At 38.0% G+C, this 21,176-nt stretch overlaps 1 protein-coding gene across 1 annotated transcript in view; it reads right to left on the minus strand.

Moving 5' to 3' along the window:
• Megf8 (multiple EGF like domains 8) overlaps positions 1-21,176 on the minus strand; it is a 752,012-nt gene that overhangs the window by 285,927 nt on the left and 444,909 nt on the right. The window contains exon 23 of the mRNA XM_090404705.1: positions 13,454-13,635. Coding sequence (XP_090260831.1) covers positions 13,454-13,635 — 182 coding nt within the window. The remainder of the gene's footprint in view (positions 1-13,453; positions 13,636-21,176) is intronic.

Below are 21,176 nucleotides of genomic sequence, written 5' to 3' on the forward strand. Positions count from 1 at the left end.
GAAAAAGATGAGAAATGAAATTTTATTTATTTATTTAGCGTATGGCTCACACATGAAAAGTTACGTTACATTAATCCTTAATATATATAGACATAGTAATAGACATATGTACAATAAGAAGACATAATAAGTCATAAAAGAGACACTCAAGAATCAAGAATAGGCTACAACTGAATGTCTAGGTTGATTATCCAGTCGACTGTACTTGGTGTAGCATGGATGAAGTCTGACAGGTTTCCACTGTATGCACGTAGGACACATTCTGCTATAATATGATTAACTGTCTGGCGGGGTGATCCACAGTCGCACCTGGGTGAGGCAATCATGCCCTATTTGTAAAGGTGGTCTGCACATCTGCCATGGTTGGTGCAGATTCGGTTAAGGGCAGACCAAGTTTTCCGAGGTAGGTCAAAACCCGAAGTTATCTGTGTTGGGTCCACTAATTCATGGAAGATCCCTGTTGAAGTGTTACACCAGGACTCTTTCCACTTCTCCTTCATGTTGAAGCTTGTCTCTGCAAGATTTTTTGCTGTTAAGATTGGAGGGTGCCTTGACTTTAGCCTGTTTATTTCTAGGGGTGGGATGTCTTCACGGATTGGAAGATTTTGGATTTCCATGATTTTGCTGTATTGATGTAGAAGAAAGTTGGATCTGCGGATGTATGGAGGCAGGATGTTGCTTAGCACTGGGAGCCAGTAGGTTGGGGTTGATTTTACAGTTCCAGAAATAAGGCCCATAGTGGTGTTAAGCTGGACATCAACCAAATACACATGGGCGCTGTTCAACCATATGGGTGAGCAGTATTCAGCTGTAGAGAAAACAAGGCCAAGAGCAGTGCAGCGAAGTGTTGTTGCTGAGGCACCCCAAGTTGTTCCACATAGTTTTTGCAGTATATTGTTTCTTGTTTTTAGCTTGGATGCTGTGTTAATGAGATGTGGTTTAAAAGATAGTGTTCTATCTAGAGTGATGCCCAGATATTTCGGGAATCTGTTGTAGTATAGCAGTTTGTGGTTGAAGTAGACCATGAGTTCTTTGTTAGCCTGGTTATTGTTCAGGTGGAATCATGAAACTTGTGTTTTGCTAGGATTTGGGCGTAATCTCCATTTGCTGAAGTATTCATCTAGGACTGCAAGGTCGTTTGTTAGTGTATCTTCTATTGTAGTAAAATTGGTGTCTGGTGGCTAGAGCAATGTCATCAGCATAGCAAAACTTCTTAGAGGCTGTATGAGGCATATCTGCGATGTATAAGTTAAAAAGGAGGGGAGCCAGAACTGACCCCTGTGGTAATCCATTATCCAGTGTTCTTTGTTTGCTTTTGTTCTCGTCCATACACACTTGGAACAGGCAGTTGTTTAGCATGTTATCAATTAGTTTTGCTATTGTTTTGCAAGGGACTGGATGGAGCAGCTTGCAGAGTGTGCCATGCCTCCCAGACTGTGTCATAAGAAATGAAATAAGATCTTATAACACTAAAAAAAAAATAAAAGAAACAATTGAAAACAATAAAAATATGAAAATACTAAGAAAAGATTTATCAGTTGGCAAAAAGTCAAATAACTGCAATAAAAGATAAGAATGGAACTACAATAAGGAACCAAGAAGAAATCCTACACAGGCTAGAAGAATTTTATAAAGAATTCTATAGTGATCGTTCAATAGATAAATCAAATATAAATAACTCTTTTCCATCGCATATGGAATTCATTCCCTCATTCATTTCAGATGAAATAAAACAAGCATTAAAACAAATGAAAAATGGAAAATGTCTTGTTGAAGATCTAATTCAAATAGAATTAATTAAATGGGAGGAAACAATATAATTCACCATGTCACAAACTTACTAAATCTATGCCTAGAAGAGGGGAAGATACCAGAAAATTGGAAAAATGCTACTCTGATACTGTTATTTAAAAAAGGGAACAAAGAAGAAGTAAAGAACTATAGACCAATTAGTGTTCTCTCTAATCTGTACAAAATTCTCACAAAAGTAATAACAAACAGGTTAACACCTCTTCTAGACTCAAATCAACCAGTAGAACAAGCAGGATTCCATAAAGGCTTTAGGACTGGGGTAAGGTGGTACAACACCAGGGCAACTCGTTGCAAAGGTGGAGCAAGCTACCAACACTCCTATCTCAGTATCTCTTATAATGCATATAATGCAAAACACATTTCCTTGCGGATATGTCTAATGTTATGCATTAAGGGAAGGGCCATACCCAGACTAGTTTCGACCTTTATTGAGGTAGAATGGGAGTTCATGTCTCTCATCATTGGCCTTTGGAGAATAAAGCATGCTGAGGGACAGCAGACAGTAAGAGAGGAGTATGATGTAAGACAGAGTAGGATAGTAGGAGGTAAAAGAGGCCTCAGTCAACCTGTTTAGCCATATTAGGCTAATTGGTCTGTAACACATAATCTCCATTTATCTGTTCAGAAAAAAAAAGGTTAAACATAGACTTTTGTCTAGAGTTCGCATATGATTTTATCCAAATTAATAATTTACTAAATATAATATCATTATTTGTATTCCTGGTAATTAAATTTTACTGCTGTTATTGAGAAACTGAGGACTTATGGTCCGGGCTAAATATATGAATTGATCATAGAGGTCGAACTTAGGGTCCGGAGTGGAAAGATAAAAAAAAAAGGATTTTTTTTGTTTGAATACATTTAAAATATAAATTTTATTATTTAAATTTTAAAAAAAAATTCAAATAATAAAATAACAGGACTTAAGGTCCAGTGAGTTGAAATGAATAGGGACTTATAGAACAGGTACCATTGGGACTTAGAATGGGGTAGAGACTGGCCCAGGAGATGCCGCTCGCGAGAAGCGGCACCGCCTCGCTGTAAGCCTCCGCAGCCCAGGTTCTCAGCTCTACCCGCCTTATTTGGAGTAAAAGAAACCGTGCCAGCGAAAGCTTTGTGGCTAGGGAAGACAGAGTGGTTATTCTTTTTCCTAGGGTGGGGGAGGATTGATGGGGTTTTGTGGGTTCTAAAGAGATATACAGGGCTTGATGCGTCCCTGTATAAGAAAGCATATTGTCGGTGGTTTGCAGTATTGATTCACAAATTTAAAATCTCCTAGTAAGTGCCTTTCTTGCGCAAGAAATTTGGGTAGGTAGAAAAAGAAACCTTTCCTTATTCTTGTATACATTAAATTTGCGTCTCGTACCTGGGATTTTTTCCGTACCTTCCAAATGTGATATTTTAACACGTTGATTAGGAAGATAGCGAACTTTTGGGTTTTTTGGACTGGTGGAGGGAATTGTAGCCGTACGACCTCTTCTACTGTCAGCATGGGGATTCCCAATGCTGAGCTAAGTCTCCGCCAGATGCATTGGGCTGGTGGGCAAAAATAAAAGAAATGGTCTACCGTTTCCACGTCCCGGCAGACATCGCAGAAGGGGTCGCACAGGCTAGGTACATACCGGGATTTCACCTGTTTCACCGGGAGCTGCCTGTAGGCTATTCTCCAGGCTAGATCCCGACGAAAAGGCTGTCCCCAGCTGTTTTTGATATTTCTGAAGAGAATTTCATTATTTGTCCTGAGATTGGGTGTATCACGCCTGGAAAGTTGGAAGAAATCCCAGTATACTGCTTTGGGTTTGTGTGTGAGGATTGCTATTCCTCTGTCTCTGAGTGTTGTGATCTATTTAACTAATGTACGGTACCACTTGAGCACCCCCTTGAGCGGGGACCAGCATAGTCCGTGATCCCAAAGAGGGGGAGGAAAAGTCCTATAAAGTATCTAATTAGCAGGCCAGAAATGTGGTTGGAGTTTAAGGCCTTCCGTACGGTTTTGAACGTGTTTGCTTGTAGCAAGCTTTTGTGATCGGGCAGAGCGTAACCCACTTCTTCCTGTTTGAGTTGTAGGTATTCTTTCTTTACTTTGTGTTTTCTCCCATTCGAGAAGAAATCAATGAGTTCTTTTGATAATTTATTTTCTTGTGACAGTGTGATGCCTGTGATGTTGACAGTGTGCATCAGCATTGGGGTGACGATTATTCTTATTACTGTCGCTCTGCCGTAAAAGGAGAAAAAGGTTGGTTTGAACAGCTTTATCTTCTCCCTGCTTGTCTCCTGCAATTTTTGGATTGGTAGTGCTAGGGTGTCTGAAAAAGGCACGCCTAGTATTATTAGGCGCTGTGTCTGTAGCGTTAAACCATAGGGAAGTCCAGTGTTATGGAAATTTCCAAAACTTTTGATTTTAGTTTTTTGTGCGTTAACGCGAAGACCACTGACTATGCTGACCTTTTGCAGTATGTGCAGATAGATATAGATGGACTCAGAATCTCTGAGTGTGGCCACTACATCGTCCGCATATGCTACTATTTTACATTGTCTGGAGACTTAGGGCAGTGGAATATCATTAATTGCAGGGGTGTTATCAATTCTTTTGGTTAGGGGTTCTAATGCTAGGGAGAAGAGGAGGGGGCTTAGCGGGCAGCCTTGCCTAACCCCTCTCTTTATGCGGATGTTTTTAATTGTATGCCGAAGTCTCGGGCCCATGCCTGTTTTTTGTAGGATGTTTTGCAAGTACCTGTGGTTGACGCTCTTAAACGCTTTCTCCAGGTTGGTGGAGAGAAGTGCCAGGGGGTATTTTTTTTCCTTAGCCAGTCTGATCAAGTCTCTTAACAAGAAGAGATTGAGTTCCATAGATCTACCGGGGATCCCATAGACCTGTGAGCTTGTTATTATATTTTCGATACTGCCCTTAAGGCGTGTGCAGATAATTTTTGCAAAGATCTTATAGTCTAAATTGGTTAAGGAGATTAGACGCCAGTTATTCGACAAAGTCCGATCTCGGTCTTTCTTGGGGATAAATATGGTATAGCTCTTAACGAATTCCTCGGGGATGTTTCCCAAAGTGAGGAATTCGTTAAAGATGTTTATTAATGATGCCACTGCAAATTCCCAGATAGATCTATAGAATTCTATCCCCAGTCCGTCTGGCCCTGGGGTCTTCTTTGTTTTCATCGTTTTGCACGTAGCCTTTATTTCGGCTGTAGTTATCGGCCTGTCATGCAGGGCACTGAGATGATCGGGAAAACGTGTTGCGTCCCACTCACTGAAGTCATCTGTGCGCTGCTGATCAGAGAAGATGCCGATATACTGCTGATGAAAGTGACGGAGTATTTCGTGGGATGAGTGTAGAATCTGGGCCTTCTCTTCGATCTGGTAAATCGTTTTCTCGTCATTAGCCGCCACCCGTTGTTGGTTGTAGAATGCGGCGGAAGGTGTTTCCAAATTTCTGAGATAGAGTCTCGTTCGAAAATCGAGGTCCTCGACTCTACTCTGCCGCTCTTGCTGCAGCCCTATTTCTACTTGCCTGATAAGATGTCCGCAGGGAACTCTGCTCCGTTCGTTTGTCCGGTACCAGCCGAGTTCCCTGTAGAGATCCCTCAGCCGTTTGCGTTGTTCGTAGGCCCTTTCGCGCCCGCATTTTTGGAACAGTTCCCTAGCCTGCCACTTGAAGCTCAGCCAGTTTTCCCAGTCCCAGTTGGTATTTATCCATCTGTCACAGAGGTTCTGTAGCTGGTCGCTAAAAAGACTGGGAAAGGTGGGAGGAAGCCTCCAAGGCCCTCTGTCTGTTTCCATAACCTCCGGGAGCGTGATTTTGAGTATGACCATTTTGTGGTCAGTTGTCATATTGTGCATTGAAGAACCCCCCCGCGATTGGGGGGGGGGCGAATTAGTATCCCCACCCCTCGCAGTGTGAAGTATCCTCTGAACATATTGTTCCAAGTTTTGGGACACATACACCCTGTCTAGTCTTGTCGCTATCTGGCCGCGGCACCACGTAGTGTCTACTTTGGAGGGGTTATTCCGTTTCCAGATATCGACGAGATCAAAATTAATACAGCATCGTTTTAAAGCGGCAATGCCACCAGTTCCGGTTTTTGGATTCCCACCGATTTTGTCTAGACGTGTGTCTTCCACACAGTTCCAGTCTCCTGCAACTATTAGGTGTTCTGCTCCCAGGAGATAGTTTTCAAGGGCAGAGAAGAGACCAATTCTGTGGTATGGATTGTTCAGGGTGTAAACTGCAGCAAGTCGGATGGTACGGCCACCGTACTTCCAGTCCACCATTACTAGGCGTCCTGTGGCGTCTTTTTGGACATTGAAGAACCCCCCCCCGCGATTGGGGGGGGGGCGAATTAGTATCCCCACCCCTCGTGAGTGAGCGTCCCAGAAGCACCAGTAACTGGTGACCGGATAGCTTCTCGAGAAGTTCTCCACGTCCCAGTGCTTATAGAAATGGGTTTCTTGTATCAGGAGGATATTGATTTTGTGTGTTAACATTAGCCTCCAGACAGCGCTTTGCGCAAAGGGGTTGCGTAGTCCGTTAGTGTTTAAGGTTGCGATTTTAACTTGCATGTTGGTGTTAGTATGAGGGGGGGCGTTATCTGTTGGAGGTCTCTTCAGTGGAAGCCAGGCCCAAGTGGAGATACCAGGCAGAAGCATTAGCAGATCATCTCTACCTATAGGAGTTGCAAAATGGTGTGTCACCCTTTTTTAATAAATTACTCTGGATTTAGAGAAAGATGTTGAAAGTTTATTTTTCACTTGGTTAGAGTATAATAAAATTAGTTTAATCTTTTTTCCAAGTGTGAGCAAACAAAGTTTGCACCTGAAAGTATCTTCAGGACTGGGGTAAGGTGGTACAACACTAGGGCAACTTGTTGCAAAGGTGGAGCAAACTACCAACACTCCCTCCTATCTCAGTATCTCCTATAATGCAAAACACATTTCCTTGCGGATATGTCTAATGTTACGCATTAAGGGAAGGGCCAGTACCCAGACTAGTTTCGACCTTTATTGAGGTCTCTTCATGCATAACATTAGACATATCCGCAAGGAGATGTGTTTTGCGTTATAGGAGATACTGAGACAGGGGTGTTGGTAGCTTGCTCCACCTTTGCAACGAGTTACCCTGGTGTTGTACCACCTTACCCCAGTCCTGAAGATACTTTCAGGCACAAACTTTGTTTGCTCACACTTGGAAAAAGGATTAAACTAATTTTATTATACTCTAACCAAGTGAAAAATAAACTTTCCACATCTTTCTCTAAATCCAGAGTAATTTATTAAAAAAGGGTGGCACACCGTTTGGCAACTCCTATAGGTAGAGATGACCTGCTAATGCTTCTGCCTGGTATCTCCACTTGGGCCTGGCTCCCACTGAAGAGACCTCAATAAAGGTTGAAACTAGTCTGGGGCCTCGACCCAACTATCTATTAATGGGTTTCTGACAGAACCAATCCTTAAAAAGAGAGGGGTTAGGCAAGGCTGCCCGCTAAGCCCCCCCCCTCCTCTTCTCCCTATCGTTAGAATCCCTGATCAGGAAAATTGAGAACATCCCAGCAATTAACGGTATTCCACTGCTCCAAGTCTCCAGACAATGCAAAATAGTGGCATATGCATATGATGTAGTGGCTACACTCAGAGATTCTGAGTCCATCTATATCTATCTTGACATACTGCAAAACTTCAGCATAGTCAGTGGTCTTCGCGTTAACGCACAAAAAACTAAAATCAAAAGTTTTGGAAATTTCCATAACACTGGACTTCCCTACGGTTTAACGCTGCATACGCAGCCCCTAACAATACTAGGAGTTCCTTTTTCTGAGACCCTAGCATTACCAGTTCAAAAATTGCAGGAAACAAGCATGGAAAGGATAAGGTTGTTCAAACCTACCTTTTTCTTCTTTTATGGCAGAGCCACAGTAATAAGAACAATCGTTACTCCAATGCTGATGCACACCATCAACATCACAGGCATCACACTACTACAAGAAAATCAATTATCAAAAAAGTTTATAGACTTTTTCTGGAATGATAAAAAACACGAGCTAAAAAAAGAATACCTACAACTAAAACATGAAGAAGGGGGTTACGCTCTGCCTGATCTCAAAAGCTTGCTTCATGCAAATACGTTCAAAACCGTACGGAAGGCCTTAAACTCCAACCACGCTTCCGGCCTCCTAATTAGATATTTTATAGGATTTTTCCTCCCCCTCTTTGGGATCATGGACTATGCTGGATCCCGCGCAAAGGTTGTGCCCATGTGGTACCGCACACTAGTGAAATTGGTCACAACACTCAGAGAAAATGGAACAGAAATCCTCACACACAAACCAAAAGCAATATACTGGGATTTCTTCCAACTCTCCAGGTGTGATACACCCAATCTCAGGACAAATAACGAAATTCTTTTTAGAAACATTAAAAATAGCTGGGGACAGCCTTTTCAGATCTAGCCTGGCGAATAGTCTACGGGCGGCTCCCGGTGAAACTAATCAAATCCAGGTATGTACCCAGTCCGTGCGACCCCTTCTGCGATATCTGCCGGGCCGTGGAGATGGTGGAGCATTTTTTTTACTTTTGTCCACCTGCTCAGCACATCTGGCAGAGACTCAGCACAGCACTGCAAATCCCGATGTTGTCACTGGAGGAGGTCGTATATCTACAATTTCCTCCACCGGTTAGCAAGACCCAAAAATTTACTATTTTCTTAATAAATGTATTGAAGTATCACATCTGGAAAGTACGGAAAAAATCAAAGGTACGCGACGCAGAGCTAATGTATGTAACAATAAAGAAAGGTTTTTCTTTCTATTTACCTCGTTTCTTATCACAAGAAAGACATCTACTAGGCGACTTTAAGTTTGTAAATAAATACTGTAAACCGCCCAAAATATGCTTCCTCATACAGGGACATATCAAACCCTGCATATTCCTGTAAATTTCACAACATGCAGTCTAGCTCCTCCTTGGGGAAAATATATGTTTCTTGTCTGATTCACTACAAATCTCAGTTCACATGGTTTTTCACATTCCAAAGGAGAGGGGGGGGGTAGATCTGAGAACCCAGGCTGCAAAGGCTTACAGCGAGGCGGTGATGCTCCTTGTGAGCGGCATCTCCCGGGCCAGATTCTACCCCAACTCTGAGTCCCAATGGTACAAGGTCTGGTAGTTCGCCACAATGCTATTAATACTATTTAAAAAAAAAAAAAATTAATTTTAATCTATCCTGGACCTTAAGCCCTAAGCAATCTAAGAACAACAAGTAACTTTAAAATTTGGAATAAGAGTAATCAAGAAACTTTATTTATTAATTAATAACAATTAAGAGCTAATAGTAATTTTCTAAATATCGGTCTAAAGTAGGGGTTGACGGACATCCTCCATAAACACCTGATAAGTTTTATTGATTCAGACAAACTTAAATGCGAACCTCGGGTTTTTTAAAATTTTGATTTATGTATGGTAATTTTATTTTATATAAAAAATAAAATAAAATAAAATAAAATAAAATAAAAAAAAAGGTGATAGGAGATGATGTGTATAGACTTCTTAGCCAAACCCACATTGTGGAACGGCTAAACAGGTCGACTGAGGCCTCTTTTACCTCCTACTATCTTACTCTACCTTTCGTGTTTTTCCCCTCATACTGTCTGCTGATCCTCAGCATGCTTTTTTACTCCAAAGGCCGATGATGAGAAACATGAACTCCCATTCCACCTCAATAAAGGTCGAAACTAGTCTGGGTAGTGGCCCTTCCCTTAATGCATAACATTAGACATATCCGCAAGGAAATGTGTTTTGCATTATAGGAGATACTGAGATAAGAGTGTTGGTATCTTGCTCCACCTTTGCAACGAGTTGCCCTGGTGTTGTACCACCTTAGCCCAGTCCTGAAGATACTTTCAGGCACAAACTTTGTTTGCTCACACTTGGAAAAAGGATTAAACTAATTTTATTATACTCTAACCAAGTGAAAAATAAACTTTCAACATTCCATAAAGGCTTTACAATTGACCATATTCATGCAGTAAACCAAATAATAGAAAAAGCAAAAGAAAAACAATTGCATCTTTGTTTAGCCTTCATTGATTATGAAAAAGTATTTGATTCCATCAAAACTAATGCAATAATCAAAGCATTCCAGAATCAGGGAGTTCCTGGAAAATATATAGACCTCCTCCTTAATAATATAAACTGGATAAAACCTTGGTATAAAAATTAATAACAGAAACTTAACACACTTAAGATATGCAGATGATATCATAATTTTTGCAAAAGCTCCAGAAGACCTTAATATAATGATAGAACACCTACATCATGAAAGCAGAAAAGTCAGTCTAAAGATAAAGAGAAAAAACTAAATTCATGTTTAATCATTTTGTGACACCAAAAAACATAATAATAGAAAACAATTTCTTGGAAAGAGTCTCTTCATATACATACTTAGTTTATCTCATTGATCTAAACTGTGGACTCCAAAAGGAAATAAATAGGAGTTCAACTTGCCTGGAGTGCATTCAGAAAATTGAAAAGCATTTTTCAAAACAATGATGTCCCACTCTGTTTAAAAAGGAAGACATATAACCAGTGTATACTTCCAGTCATCTCATATGGTTGTGAAACTTGGTTGCTAACAGAAGCACTGCAAATAAATTAACAACAACTCAAAGAAAAATGAAGAGGTTGATGCTAGGTATCACATTAAAAGATAAGAAGCGAAACACTTGGACAATAAACCAGACTCGCATCACTGACATTACCACAAGCGACTAAAATGGAAATGGGCCGGACATCTATCCAAAAGAGAAGATGAGCGATGGACCACCATACTAACGAACTGGATTCCAAAAAAAAGAGAAACGAGGCCGAGGACCTCCTAAAAGAAGGTGGAGTGGCGAACTGTCAAATTTTGTTGGGGAAAATTGGTCAACCATTGCCAAGAACAGAGAAAGGTGGAAAGAACTGGAGGAGGCCTTCGTCCAGCAGTGGACAGAAAATGGCTGAAAACAAGAAGATATGAAGCTGAGTATAGTAAACTCCAACACAGATAAATTATAGTAAATTATCTGCCATATGAACAAAATAAACCTCTTAATTAACCCACTGGCAAGAAAGAAAGAAAGATAAAATGTTTTAATTATGCAGTGATTCTAGATGCTAAACTTTATAAAAAAAATGTTTAGCATCATTAAACTGTGTTCTGGGTTATTAAAATGTTAATGTTACTGCTTAAGTTTAAGACAATGTTAAACTTAAGCAGTTTATTATCAGTTTAGCAAGGAATGTGTTTAAATAGCATAACTAATATGCATAATGGGTGCCCGTGAGCACACCCACACAATGCAGAGTCTTCATAGCTCAGTTAGTAACCATGATGCCTACTGGATAGCACATAATGTAGACTAAATTAAATGCACTATCATAGCATTATGAAGCCAAATTACTTTGGAGTGACAGACCACATGGGAAAGATCAAATATATATACTAAACATACATACAGTCGGGCCTCTTTTATGCGGTAGATATGTTCCACAGAAAACCGCATATAAAAAATCACACAAAAAAGACCTAACTTACGTTGAAAAATTAGGCATACGTTCCATACTTTTCTAAAACTGCATAAAACCGAAGCAATGAATTAAAATAAACCTAAAATCGTATAAAAAAAGTTTATAAAAATTGAGGAAAATAAGAATGCCTAAATTTGTTTTAAAGCTTTATTCATTTAATTTTATTGAAAAGTAACAATATTTTTTTTTTACATTTTTTCATCAGAATTATCATCACTATTAGAGAATATTCAGCAACGTTTGCAAACTGATGCAAAATCACTTTCATCACCAGAAGAGATAGTCAGCGCACCAGATCTGTATAGTAAAGGCAATGGTTCTTCACAAACAGAATAAGCTTCACCCACGTTCTGTGCTGATTGTTTTCTTCTGACAATGTAATCAGTGATTAAACTTTGCGATGATGATTTTACTAATTTTTTATACAGCTAGCGATATCCAGACATGCAGTTCTTCAGCTCACGTTGGAATTAAAAGGCTCATTCAGAATTTGTGTCATTAATAAGAAAATGATTTTACAATTTATTGCACAGTTCAAGACCTTCTCGAATTATGTTTGCACTGAGGAGGACAGGTTTTTCTTCTGATTCCCTATCCTTTTCTGGATCTTCGACGATATCTAAAGTTAATCGATATCCTATAATATCATCATCACTTAAGGCATTATCCACAAGCAATTCGTCTACATTAATTCAAGCTAAATGTATCAAAACCTTCTCCACCAATTTCATGTGCCAAAGTAATGATTTCTGCTGATAATGTACTGTAGATGTTTGCATGGTTGCACTGTTTACAACACATGCAGGTCGAGCTGCTTTCCAGCAAATATTTAAAGTTTGTGGCTTTATTTCAGCAATAGCAGATGCAATATGATTTACGCAGTCCAAAATAGAATTTTTTTTCCAAACATCTGTTACTGTTGATGATTGATTTTCTAGTTTATCCAATATAAATTGAAAAGTGTGCTTAATGTAATATTTTTTAAAAGTAGCAATTATGCCTTGATCTAATGACTGAATAATGCTTCTTGTATTGGGTGGAAAAAACACTAGCTGCATATTTGGATGTACTAAATGCGGATGACATGGCACATTGTCATCAATTAATAAAACTTTAAAATCGAGAGCTTTTTGCTTCATATATGTTTCCACTTCTGGTACAAAGCAATTATTGAACCATTCAGTAAATATAGCAGTTGTTATCCAGGCCTTTGTATTAGCCATCCAATGTATAGTAGCTGTTTTAGATCACTGCCTTTTAGGTCATGTGGTCTTAGAGATCGATTTACTAGGAGGGTTTCAACATTCAATTTCCTGATGCATTGCTACAAAGTAACAATGCTATTCGATTTTTGCTTGCTTTAAACCCACTTGCTTTTTTCTCAGACTTTGTGAAGTAAGTTTGACTATAGGCATTTTCTTCCAAAACAATCCTGTTTCGTCAGTGTTAAACACTTGATCGGGACAATATCCACCATGCTGCAAGACGCTGTTCATTATGTACAACAGTTTGAAGTTATGCACCGCATAACTTCAAATCCACAGCATAAAAAAGAGAGCCGAGTGTGCGTGTTTAAAGTATTTGTAAGTATTATTTTTGTTAATATACAAGGGGTTATATCAGTTAATATACTGATATAACCACAAGAAAGAATAAACTAGTAGCAGAGTTATGAAGGTAACTCATGTTCTTATATTCTTATATCCTTATATGTTCTTTCTTGTGGTTATATCAGTTGCTTTAATATCATTTTTGTTCTAGGTGTTTATCAGAACTTTCCAGAACCCCTTGTACATGATCTCATATTACTCTAAGATTAATTATATATTCAGACTACTGATATTTACATTAAGATCATTAATTTACTATACAACAACACTAACTTACAGGAAAACAGAAAATGCTCAGGCAACTATAGGAATACATTCAAAGAAATCAGACTTGTTATACTCAATCAACAAAGTCTGGTAAGTCAAGAGATTAAAGATACAAAGATCTGAATTTATGACACACTAGGCACATATATATACAAATATATTTCTTCTAACTCTCATATTAGATAACTTACTCTGGTTTTCAGGGGATTAACCTGTTGATCAATAGGAAGGCGAGACCAATAATTTGGGGGTGTAAAATGGAACGCATACAGATCACTAGAAACTGCAGCATGATCAACTCCGTAGACTACTCCTCCATATACATACATAGTTTGAGTCTTTTCATGATAAACACTACTATGCCCATAAATACCTATCAAAGCAGAAATATACATATTACTCATTTCTTAATCAAAGATAATTAAAAAGTGGAATGGGAAAATTAAGTTAAACAAATAGAACTGACCAGTATTTGAAGCCTGGCTTTCATATTAACATAATTTTGCCTTTCCTAACTAATATAATTCTTTGTATTATCAATTTCACACACTCAATATGTATACTAGCAACATCATTTGGCAGTGCTTAGATCCTTAATGAACTTAGATTGAGTATTAATGGCTAAATGCATTTTTTGCATTTAGCCATTTGCATTCCACAAATTCCAGACATTAAATTAAAACTTTTTCTATTAAAAAAATATATATTATTCAATCTAGCTTTTCTTATGAAGTACTTTTTTTTTTTTTTTTAGAATAATATTTCAAAAATGGTCATAGACTAAGTGTCCCCACCCCCAAGTTTGTTATTCTTTGCCCACTGAAAAAACTCAAGGAACATACAAAAAAAGATGTAATAAGAATATTGCTATACATTATACTCTGGTTTAAATTTTTGCTTGTTTCAAAAACTCAAGCACAATCTGGTGTCAAAAAAAGTATGCTTCTTTTAACTATAGCTTAGCATTCTGTTACTGAGATTTGCAAATTTCACTCAATCAATGTCACAAGAGGGGTGTAAGATCTACCCAGTGAAGTCGTCATCAATATTTGTCAGGATAAGTGGGCAGCAGATGGCAGTGGGTGTAGATGATGAATAGAATTGCTGTGTTAGGGCACTAGCAGATCTACAAGGGGGGGGGGGGAATTGCATTACAAGATCCAATACGGAAAATGCAACTATAATTATGAATTCATCTGACAGCAAGTGACTAGCATCATGCTTGTACCACTATGTTTAATTTGTACATAAGATATAGAAAATGATTTGAAGGAAAATATTAAAGTGTTAGCTGATGATATAAATTGATTAGCATAAAAGTTAATCAAGGCAATGTAGAAAGAGCTTGCAGGAAGACTTAAATAAGCTGACAGCATGGACAAAATATAACGGATAACTGTTTAATGTGGAAGAGTGTAAAGTTATTCATTTTGAGATGAAAAGATTACAAGCTATATATCACAGTGATGGAAATGTAATCCAGAAGCCTGATGAATCAAGGGAACCAGTTGGCAGATAAGCATTTGACATTCTGAGGTTATATTGCAAAGGTGGTTAAGGTAACTAATAAGATTATTTGGCTATTAAACACATACTAAAACGCAGAGATAAGGAAATTATTATTTTTGATAAGGCCTTGATACAGCTACAACTGGATTACTGTGCTCAGGTTGCTTGAGGATCTGGAGGTGGGCCGCATTTACCATTAGGTGCATGAGACGCAAGATGGGGGCCTCACTCTCTAGGGGGCTTCATTTTAAAAATTTACTCCTCACAAAGAACAATAAAAAAAACATCGTATTTATAGTTGCAAAATAAAATACTTATTTTTAAATATTAAATTCATAATATAAAAACTAGAGTCTGCTGAAAAATTTGTGAGGCTTCCTTCATGTATGTAAGCATACCATTTCTTTGCTGGACATGTATATACATCCAGCAAACCTAATTAATATTCTGTCCATCTGCTGAAAGAACATGGATAAGAAATGTAGTTTGACCATCATGTCCATCATGCTGAAAAGAACACTCAACTACATTACCTGGAGTACGTAGTAGCTACATTCTGTGGCCTACAGCACGAAACGCAGTTGCTTGCCCTTTGCTCGGTAACCAGAATCTAAGTTATATCAGACTAAATACCTATGAGTTATATTCATATGCTGCTTGTTTTTATCATATAATTATAGTTTTTAATGCCAGTGTAAAATAAGAAATCCTTTCATACTTTCATCACTTCATATTGTATCACTTTGGAAGATCAATGTCACTATCAATTTTTTTGCTAATTATTTTAATCGCCAATACATTTTAAAATTCTCCAAGAACTTGATTGAAGCTAATTATTTTTGTCAAACAATTATTTTATAAATTCATGAAAATCTGAATCTAAAAATGAATACAGACTCCATCTGTTCCAAATGAAGTTTCCTATTTTATTCATAATCTTAGTTCGAAGGTGCGTTATCACACGTAAATCTTGAATCATATCATGTAATGCATAATTTTTATAACGTAATCTGTAGGTTTTTGCATTTCAACTTTCTTGGTTTCCCCCAAATCACTCACTACAAATCAAAATAAATGGCAGTTATGAAGTCAACTGTTATGTACATATTTTCGGCTAATTTCGATATTATGCAGCAGTTTTGAAGTAGCGATATTTTCCCTACAGTTTATCTTTTGAAACATGTGTAGGTGCATGCATCAAAATAAAATTTTATTTCCAAAATTTTCATAACAGAATTAATTCACTTTTAATGGCTAACTTTCCTCTCCCAAAATTATCACTCACACACACACACACACACACACACACACACACACACACACACACACACACACACACACACACACACACACAAATACTGCTAGATAACATGTGCGCACTTTCTTTTTGTTTGAATTCGTTTTTCAAATGGAGTGGCCCTTCCCTTAATGCATAACATTATACATATCTGCAAGGAGATGTGTTTTGCATTATGGAGATACTGAGATAGGAGTGCTGGTAGCTTGCTCCACCTTTGCAAGGAGTCGCCCGGTGTTGTACCACTTTACCCCAGTCCTAAAGATACTTTCAGGCGCAAACTTTGTTTGCACACACTTGGATAAAGGATTAAACAAAATTTATTATAGTCTGACCAAGTGAAAACAAAACTTTCCACATCTTTCTCTAAATCCAGAGTAATTTAAGAAAAAGGTGGCACACCATTTCGCAGCTCCTATAGGAGGAGATGACCTTGCTAATGCTTCTGCCTTGGTATCTCCACTTGGGCCTGGCTCCCACTGAAGAGACCTCAATAAAGGTTGAAACTAGTCTGAGTAGTGGCCCTTCCCTTAATGCATAACATTATACATATCCGCAAGGAGAAGTGTTTTGCATTATGGAGATACTGAGATAAGAGTGTTGGTAGCTTGCTCCACCTTTGCAAGGAGTTGCACCACTTTACCCCAGTCCTGAAGATACTTTCAGGCGCAAACTTTGTTTGCACACACTTGGATAAAGGATTAAACAAAATTTATTATAGTCTGACCAAGTGAAAACTAAACTTTCAACATACTGAATCTTAAAATCCTTAACACTCCTTGCATTAGCAACATATTCTGGTAATGTGTTCCATTCACTGACAATTCTCTATGTAAAAAATCTACTCCTCACATCTCTCTCTCTTAACCAGCTAACATAACTTCCAGGGATGGCCTCTGGTTCTTTTCCTCTCACTTTCTACTCTTTTTATAATCCCATCTGGACTAATCCAATAAAATTCCCTGACTAACTTAAATGTCTCTATCATATCACCTTTTCTTCTATCCACAAAACTCTGCAATCCACATTTCCTCAACCTCTCTCCATAGCCAGCATTCCAAAGTCCTGATATTGTCTTAGTCCCTGATCTCTGGACTCTCTCCAATGTTTCCACATCACCATGAAAATCAGGTGACCAGTGCTTTATACAGTGTACAACCACTTCCTTATCCCTACATGTCCAAGTATTTCTTATCATAGTGGATGATGTAATAAATAAATGAAGCACTCGAAGCCTACTTAAAATTATCATCATCTCAACAATCTGAGGGAATTATAATTTACAGTGACTCAAGATCAGCTATGGAGGCAATCAAAAATGGCAATACCAAGCTCACACGACACCCATAAACCCCTGAATCAACTAAAGTGTTTAGGAAAAAGTTGCATTTTACAATGGATTCCTCCTCATGTAGGCACTGATTAGAATGAAGTAGCTGATAAATTAGCAAAAGAGGCCAGAGAACTCAACCAAGAAACCCACATGATAACTCTTGCTGATGCTAACGCACTAGCAAAAGCTAAACTATTCCACTGAAATCAGTGATACAACATCAAATTCCCGAAGTCAATGCTGACAGAAAGACCTCCACCACGATAGCAAGACTACTATGAACAGGACATTACAGAGGAATAAAGATCAATACAGATGATACGAGAACATATAGAAACTGCAACTGCCCCAATACCGAACTAACACCCACTCACATCTTTACCTGTCCAGCAATCACAGCAGCCTTGCAAGAAATAGATCCTAATCCTGAACAACAGCTCTATACAAACAAAATAATCAACATAGCCAAAGCAGTTCAAGGAGCACATGGAAACATCTGAGACTCTTCAAAGGACAAGACAACAACAAAAACTACGATGTGCAGTCTTTGCAACACTTCAGATAAGATTATTGTAACATTTACAATAATCTCATCCACTTCCTGCAGTGCAGCACAGTCAATATAGTCATCATCACCACGAACCATGGGCTCACTGCCCGTTGATGTCTGATGCCTGTTTCACTATCTTCTTCCACCTTTCTTTGTCCAGTGCACAGTGTCGCAGTTTCTGTACACCCATTCTACACCAGTCCTTTATATTGTCTATCCATTCTCTGTATGGTCTACCTCTTCTGTTTAAACCATCCAAAATACCAAACATAAATGTCTTTATCTTGCAGTCCTCACTCCTTTTACAGATGTGTCCAAATAATTGCAGCTTCCATTTTATAATCTTCTGCATTAGATTCTCTTTTGGTTGTATCTTCCGATAGAGCTCTTCATTTGTGATTTTCTGTACCCATCCTATTCTTAGAATTTTCCTGTAACAAGTTCTTTCAAATGCCAAAATTCTTTTTCTTGATTCCTTATTTATTACTTGTTTCAGATCCATACAGTACACCGCTAAAGATGCATGTTTCCAGTATTTTAGTTTTGTTTGCAGACTGATCACTTTACTTTTCTAGATGTTATCCATGGCCTTCAGATTTGTTCTTCCCTTAATCATATGTCATTTTACTTCTCAAATATGTGAATTGTTCTACATTTTCTATATCAATTCCATCCACTTGTATCTTTTGTTTCATGTTCTTCTCACCAAATACCATTGTCTTTGTTTTTTCCAAGTTCATAACAAGTCCAAATCTCTTCCCTTCCTCATTTAACAGTTTCAGTGTTTTTTGTAGTTCTCTTTCGCCTTCAATAATAACAGTCAGCTGCAAATCTCAGGTTGTTAATTCTCATTCCACGTACAGATATTCCTTTTGCATCTTCCTTCAGTTTGTCCATTGCTCTTTCTAAATGCGTGATGAAAATGCTTGGTGATATTGGATCCCCCTGTCAATATAGTACAAAGTCTTATATTTCTGCACTCTAACATGCAACACCCTGCCCTTATTAATATTAAAACTACAACCCCATCCTTTGTCCAAGTCAAAAGTCTGTTCAAATTTTCCTAAAGGGAATTAACATCAGCAGTACTACTTATAATTCTCTCCAACTTTGCATCATCAGCAAACAACTGAATATCCCTAGTCAGTCCATATGATATATAATTTACAAACAAGTTAAACAGCAAGGGTCCAGGAACAGAATCCTGGACATTATATGACTATTTATCTGATGACTATGGGGGGGGGGGCAATTCTCTGTTCTGATAATTGAAAGGTCAGATAATTGAAGTACAATATAACTACAAAGTGCTATATGAGAAGTAGGCTGCCATACATAGGGTCAGTTAATTTAATGGCCACTGTTTTGAAGGTCAGATAAATGATAGATTACTCTATAACCCAATAATAATAATTATTATTATTACTGGGTAGTGTAAGCCAGGAGAATAGGCAAAAAGTAAGAATAATGAGAATATGCCTGTGATTGTGACAAAAGGTCTGATGGAAAAGAAGTGAGAATGACTTACAGAACAAAGTGAGCAAAGAGAATATGCCTGATAAAAGAAAAGTGAGTAAAAATTTATTAGTTACCTTAACCACCTTTGCAATATAACCTCAGAATGTCAAATGCTTATCTTCCAACACCAGTTCCCTTGATTCATCAGTCACCTGGATTACATTTCCATTACTGTGATATACAGCGTGTAATCTTTTCATCTCAACTTCCATAACTGTTGATATGAATGAGTAAAATTATATAACTGACAGACAGAAAAGCAAGTGTATGCAAGATTTAAAGAATTTGAGTATACCAAGATGAGAAACGGAATGAGGAATATATATATAATGTGATTGGAGATGTAGTGGATATGAATGAAAGGATATGAAGGAATAGAATGAAAAGGAGAAAAAGAGTTTTTAGAAAAAAGATATGACTGACTTGAGGGTGGTGCAGTATCGAGATACCATTATTAAAAGTGTGGTGAATGAAAGTATTGTACATTGTTTTCTAGGAGAGAGGACGAATATGGTAACTGATGTAATGGATTAGTGGCATTTGTGGGAGCAAATGATTTGGTTAGAAAGGAGGAAAATATGAGGATGGATATCATGAAATATTGAGGAGAAAGAAGGGCAAGAAATGAGGAAGAAAAGTAGTCAGTATGTTTCGGAATCATGACACCAATGAGCCATGATGGTGAACAAAAATCACGAATAGCATGTTTGTGAAGAAAGAAGGTGCATCTGTTAATGTGTGGTATTCGAAATGATGGACCACATTTAAATGGATTTAGTGAGAGTCAACTGGAGATGCCATTGTTAAAAGCAAGTGTAATGGATGATGTGAACAAGGGATCATAGGATGTAAGAGGTGATACAAAAGAGCAGGAGAGTAGAACAGGTGAGAATGCAGTAATAATGAGTGGAGAGAGGAGTGAGGAATAGAATGAGAGATGAGAGTAAGAGAATAAGAATGCAAGGTAGAGAGAGAGAGAGAGAGAAATGGGTAACAGGGAGACAATAGCATTAGGAGTTGGTTGGTTGATATATAGTTTATTGGCACAAGAACAGCAAAGGTCATAGCATTGCACCATAGCATACGTTACAGCAATACATAAACAGTTAAAGAAAAATTGTAAACAATATGCATGTACAAAACTAAGCCAAGCAATGCAATATCTACATATAAATAAAATTATTGCAAAGGTTACAGCAACATATAGGGTCAAAAGTTACAGCAGTACATAAATAGGCAAAGGCAAACCAGTAAACAAAATGCATGTACAAAAAACAAACCAAGGAATGCAGTATCTACACATAAACAAAATTACAACAAGGCTACACCAATACACGAGGTCAAAACTACAGCAGTACATACATAGTCAAAAATAAACTAGTAAATAATACGTATGTCCAAAAATGAAGTTAAGCAATGCAGTATCTACATATAAACAAAATTACAGTAAAATGTGTTTGTACAAATTAATTCTTTGTAGAAAGTTAAAAACATCATGCAATCTGTCTGAGCCTGATAACATCTGCCTGAGCATATGTTGCTTGGCTAGATAAGTAAAAATTTCATTCCTCTCTAGTGTGAAGTGCTGGCACTCCACCAGAATATGACAAATAGTGAGACATGTATAGCATTTTTCACACATGGGAGGGTCATCGGCCCTCAGTAAATAAGAATGTGCGAGATGACTGTGACCTATGCGGAGCCTAT

The sequence above is a fragment of the Typopeltis vanoorti genome, chromosome 1, assembly GCF_054136105.1.
Source record: "Typopeltis vanoorti isolate ZY-2024b chromosome 1, IOZ_Tvanoo_1.0, whole genome shotgun sequence".
Lineage (NCBI taxonomy): Eukaryota > Metazoa > Arthropoda > Arachnida > Uropygi > Thelyphonidae > Typopeltis > Typopeltis vanoorti.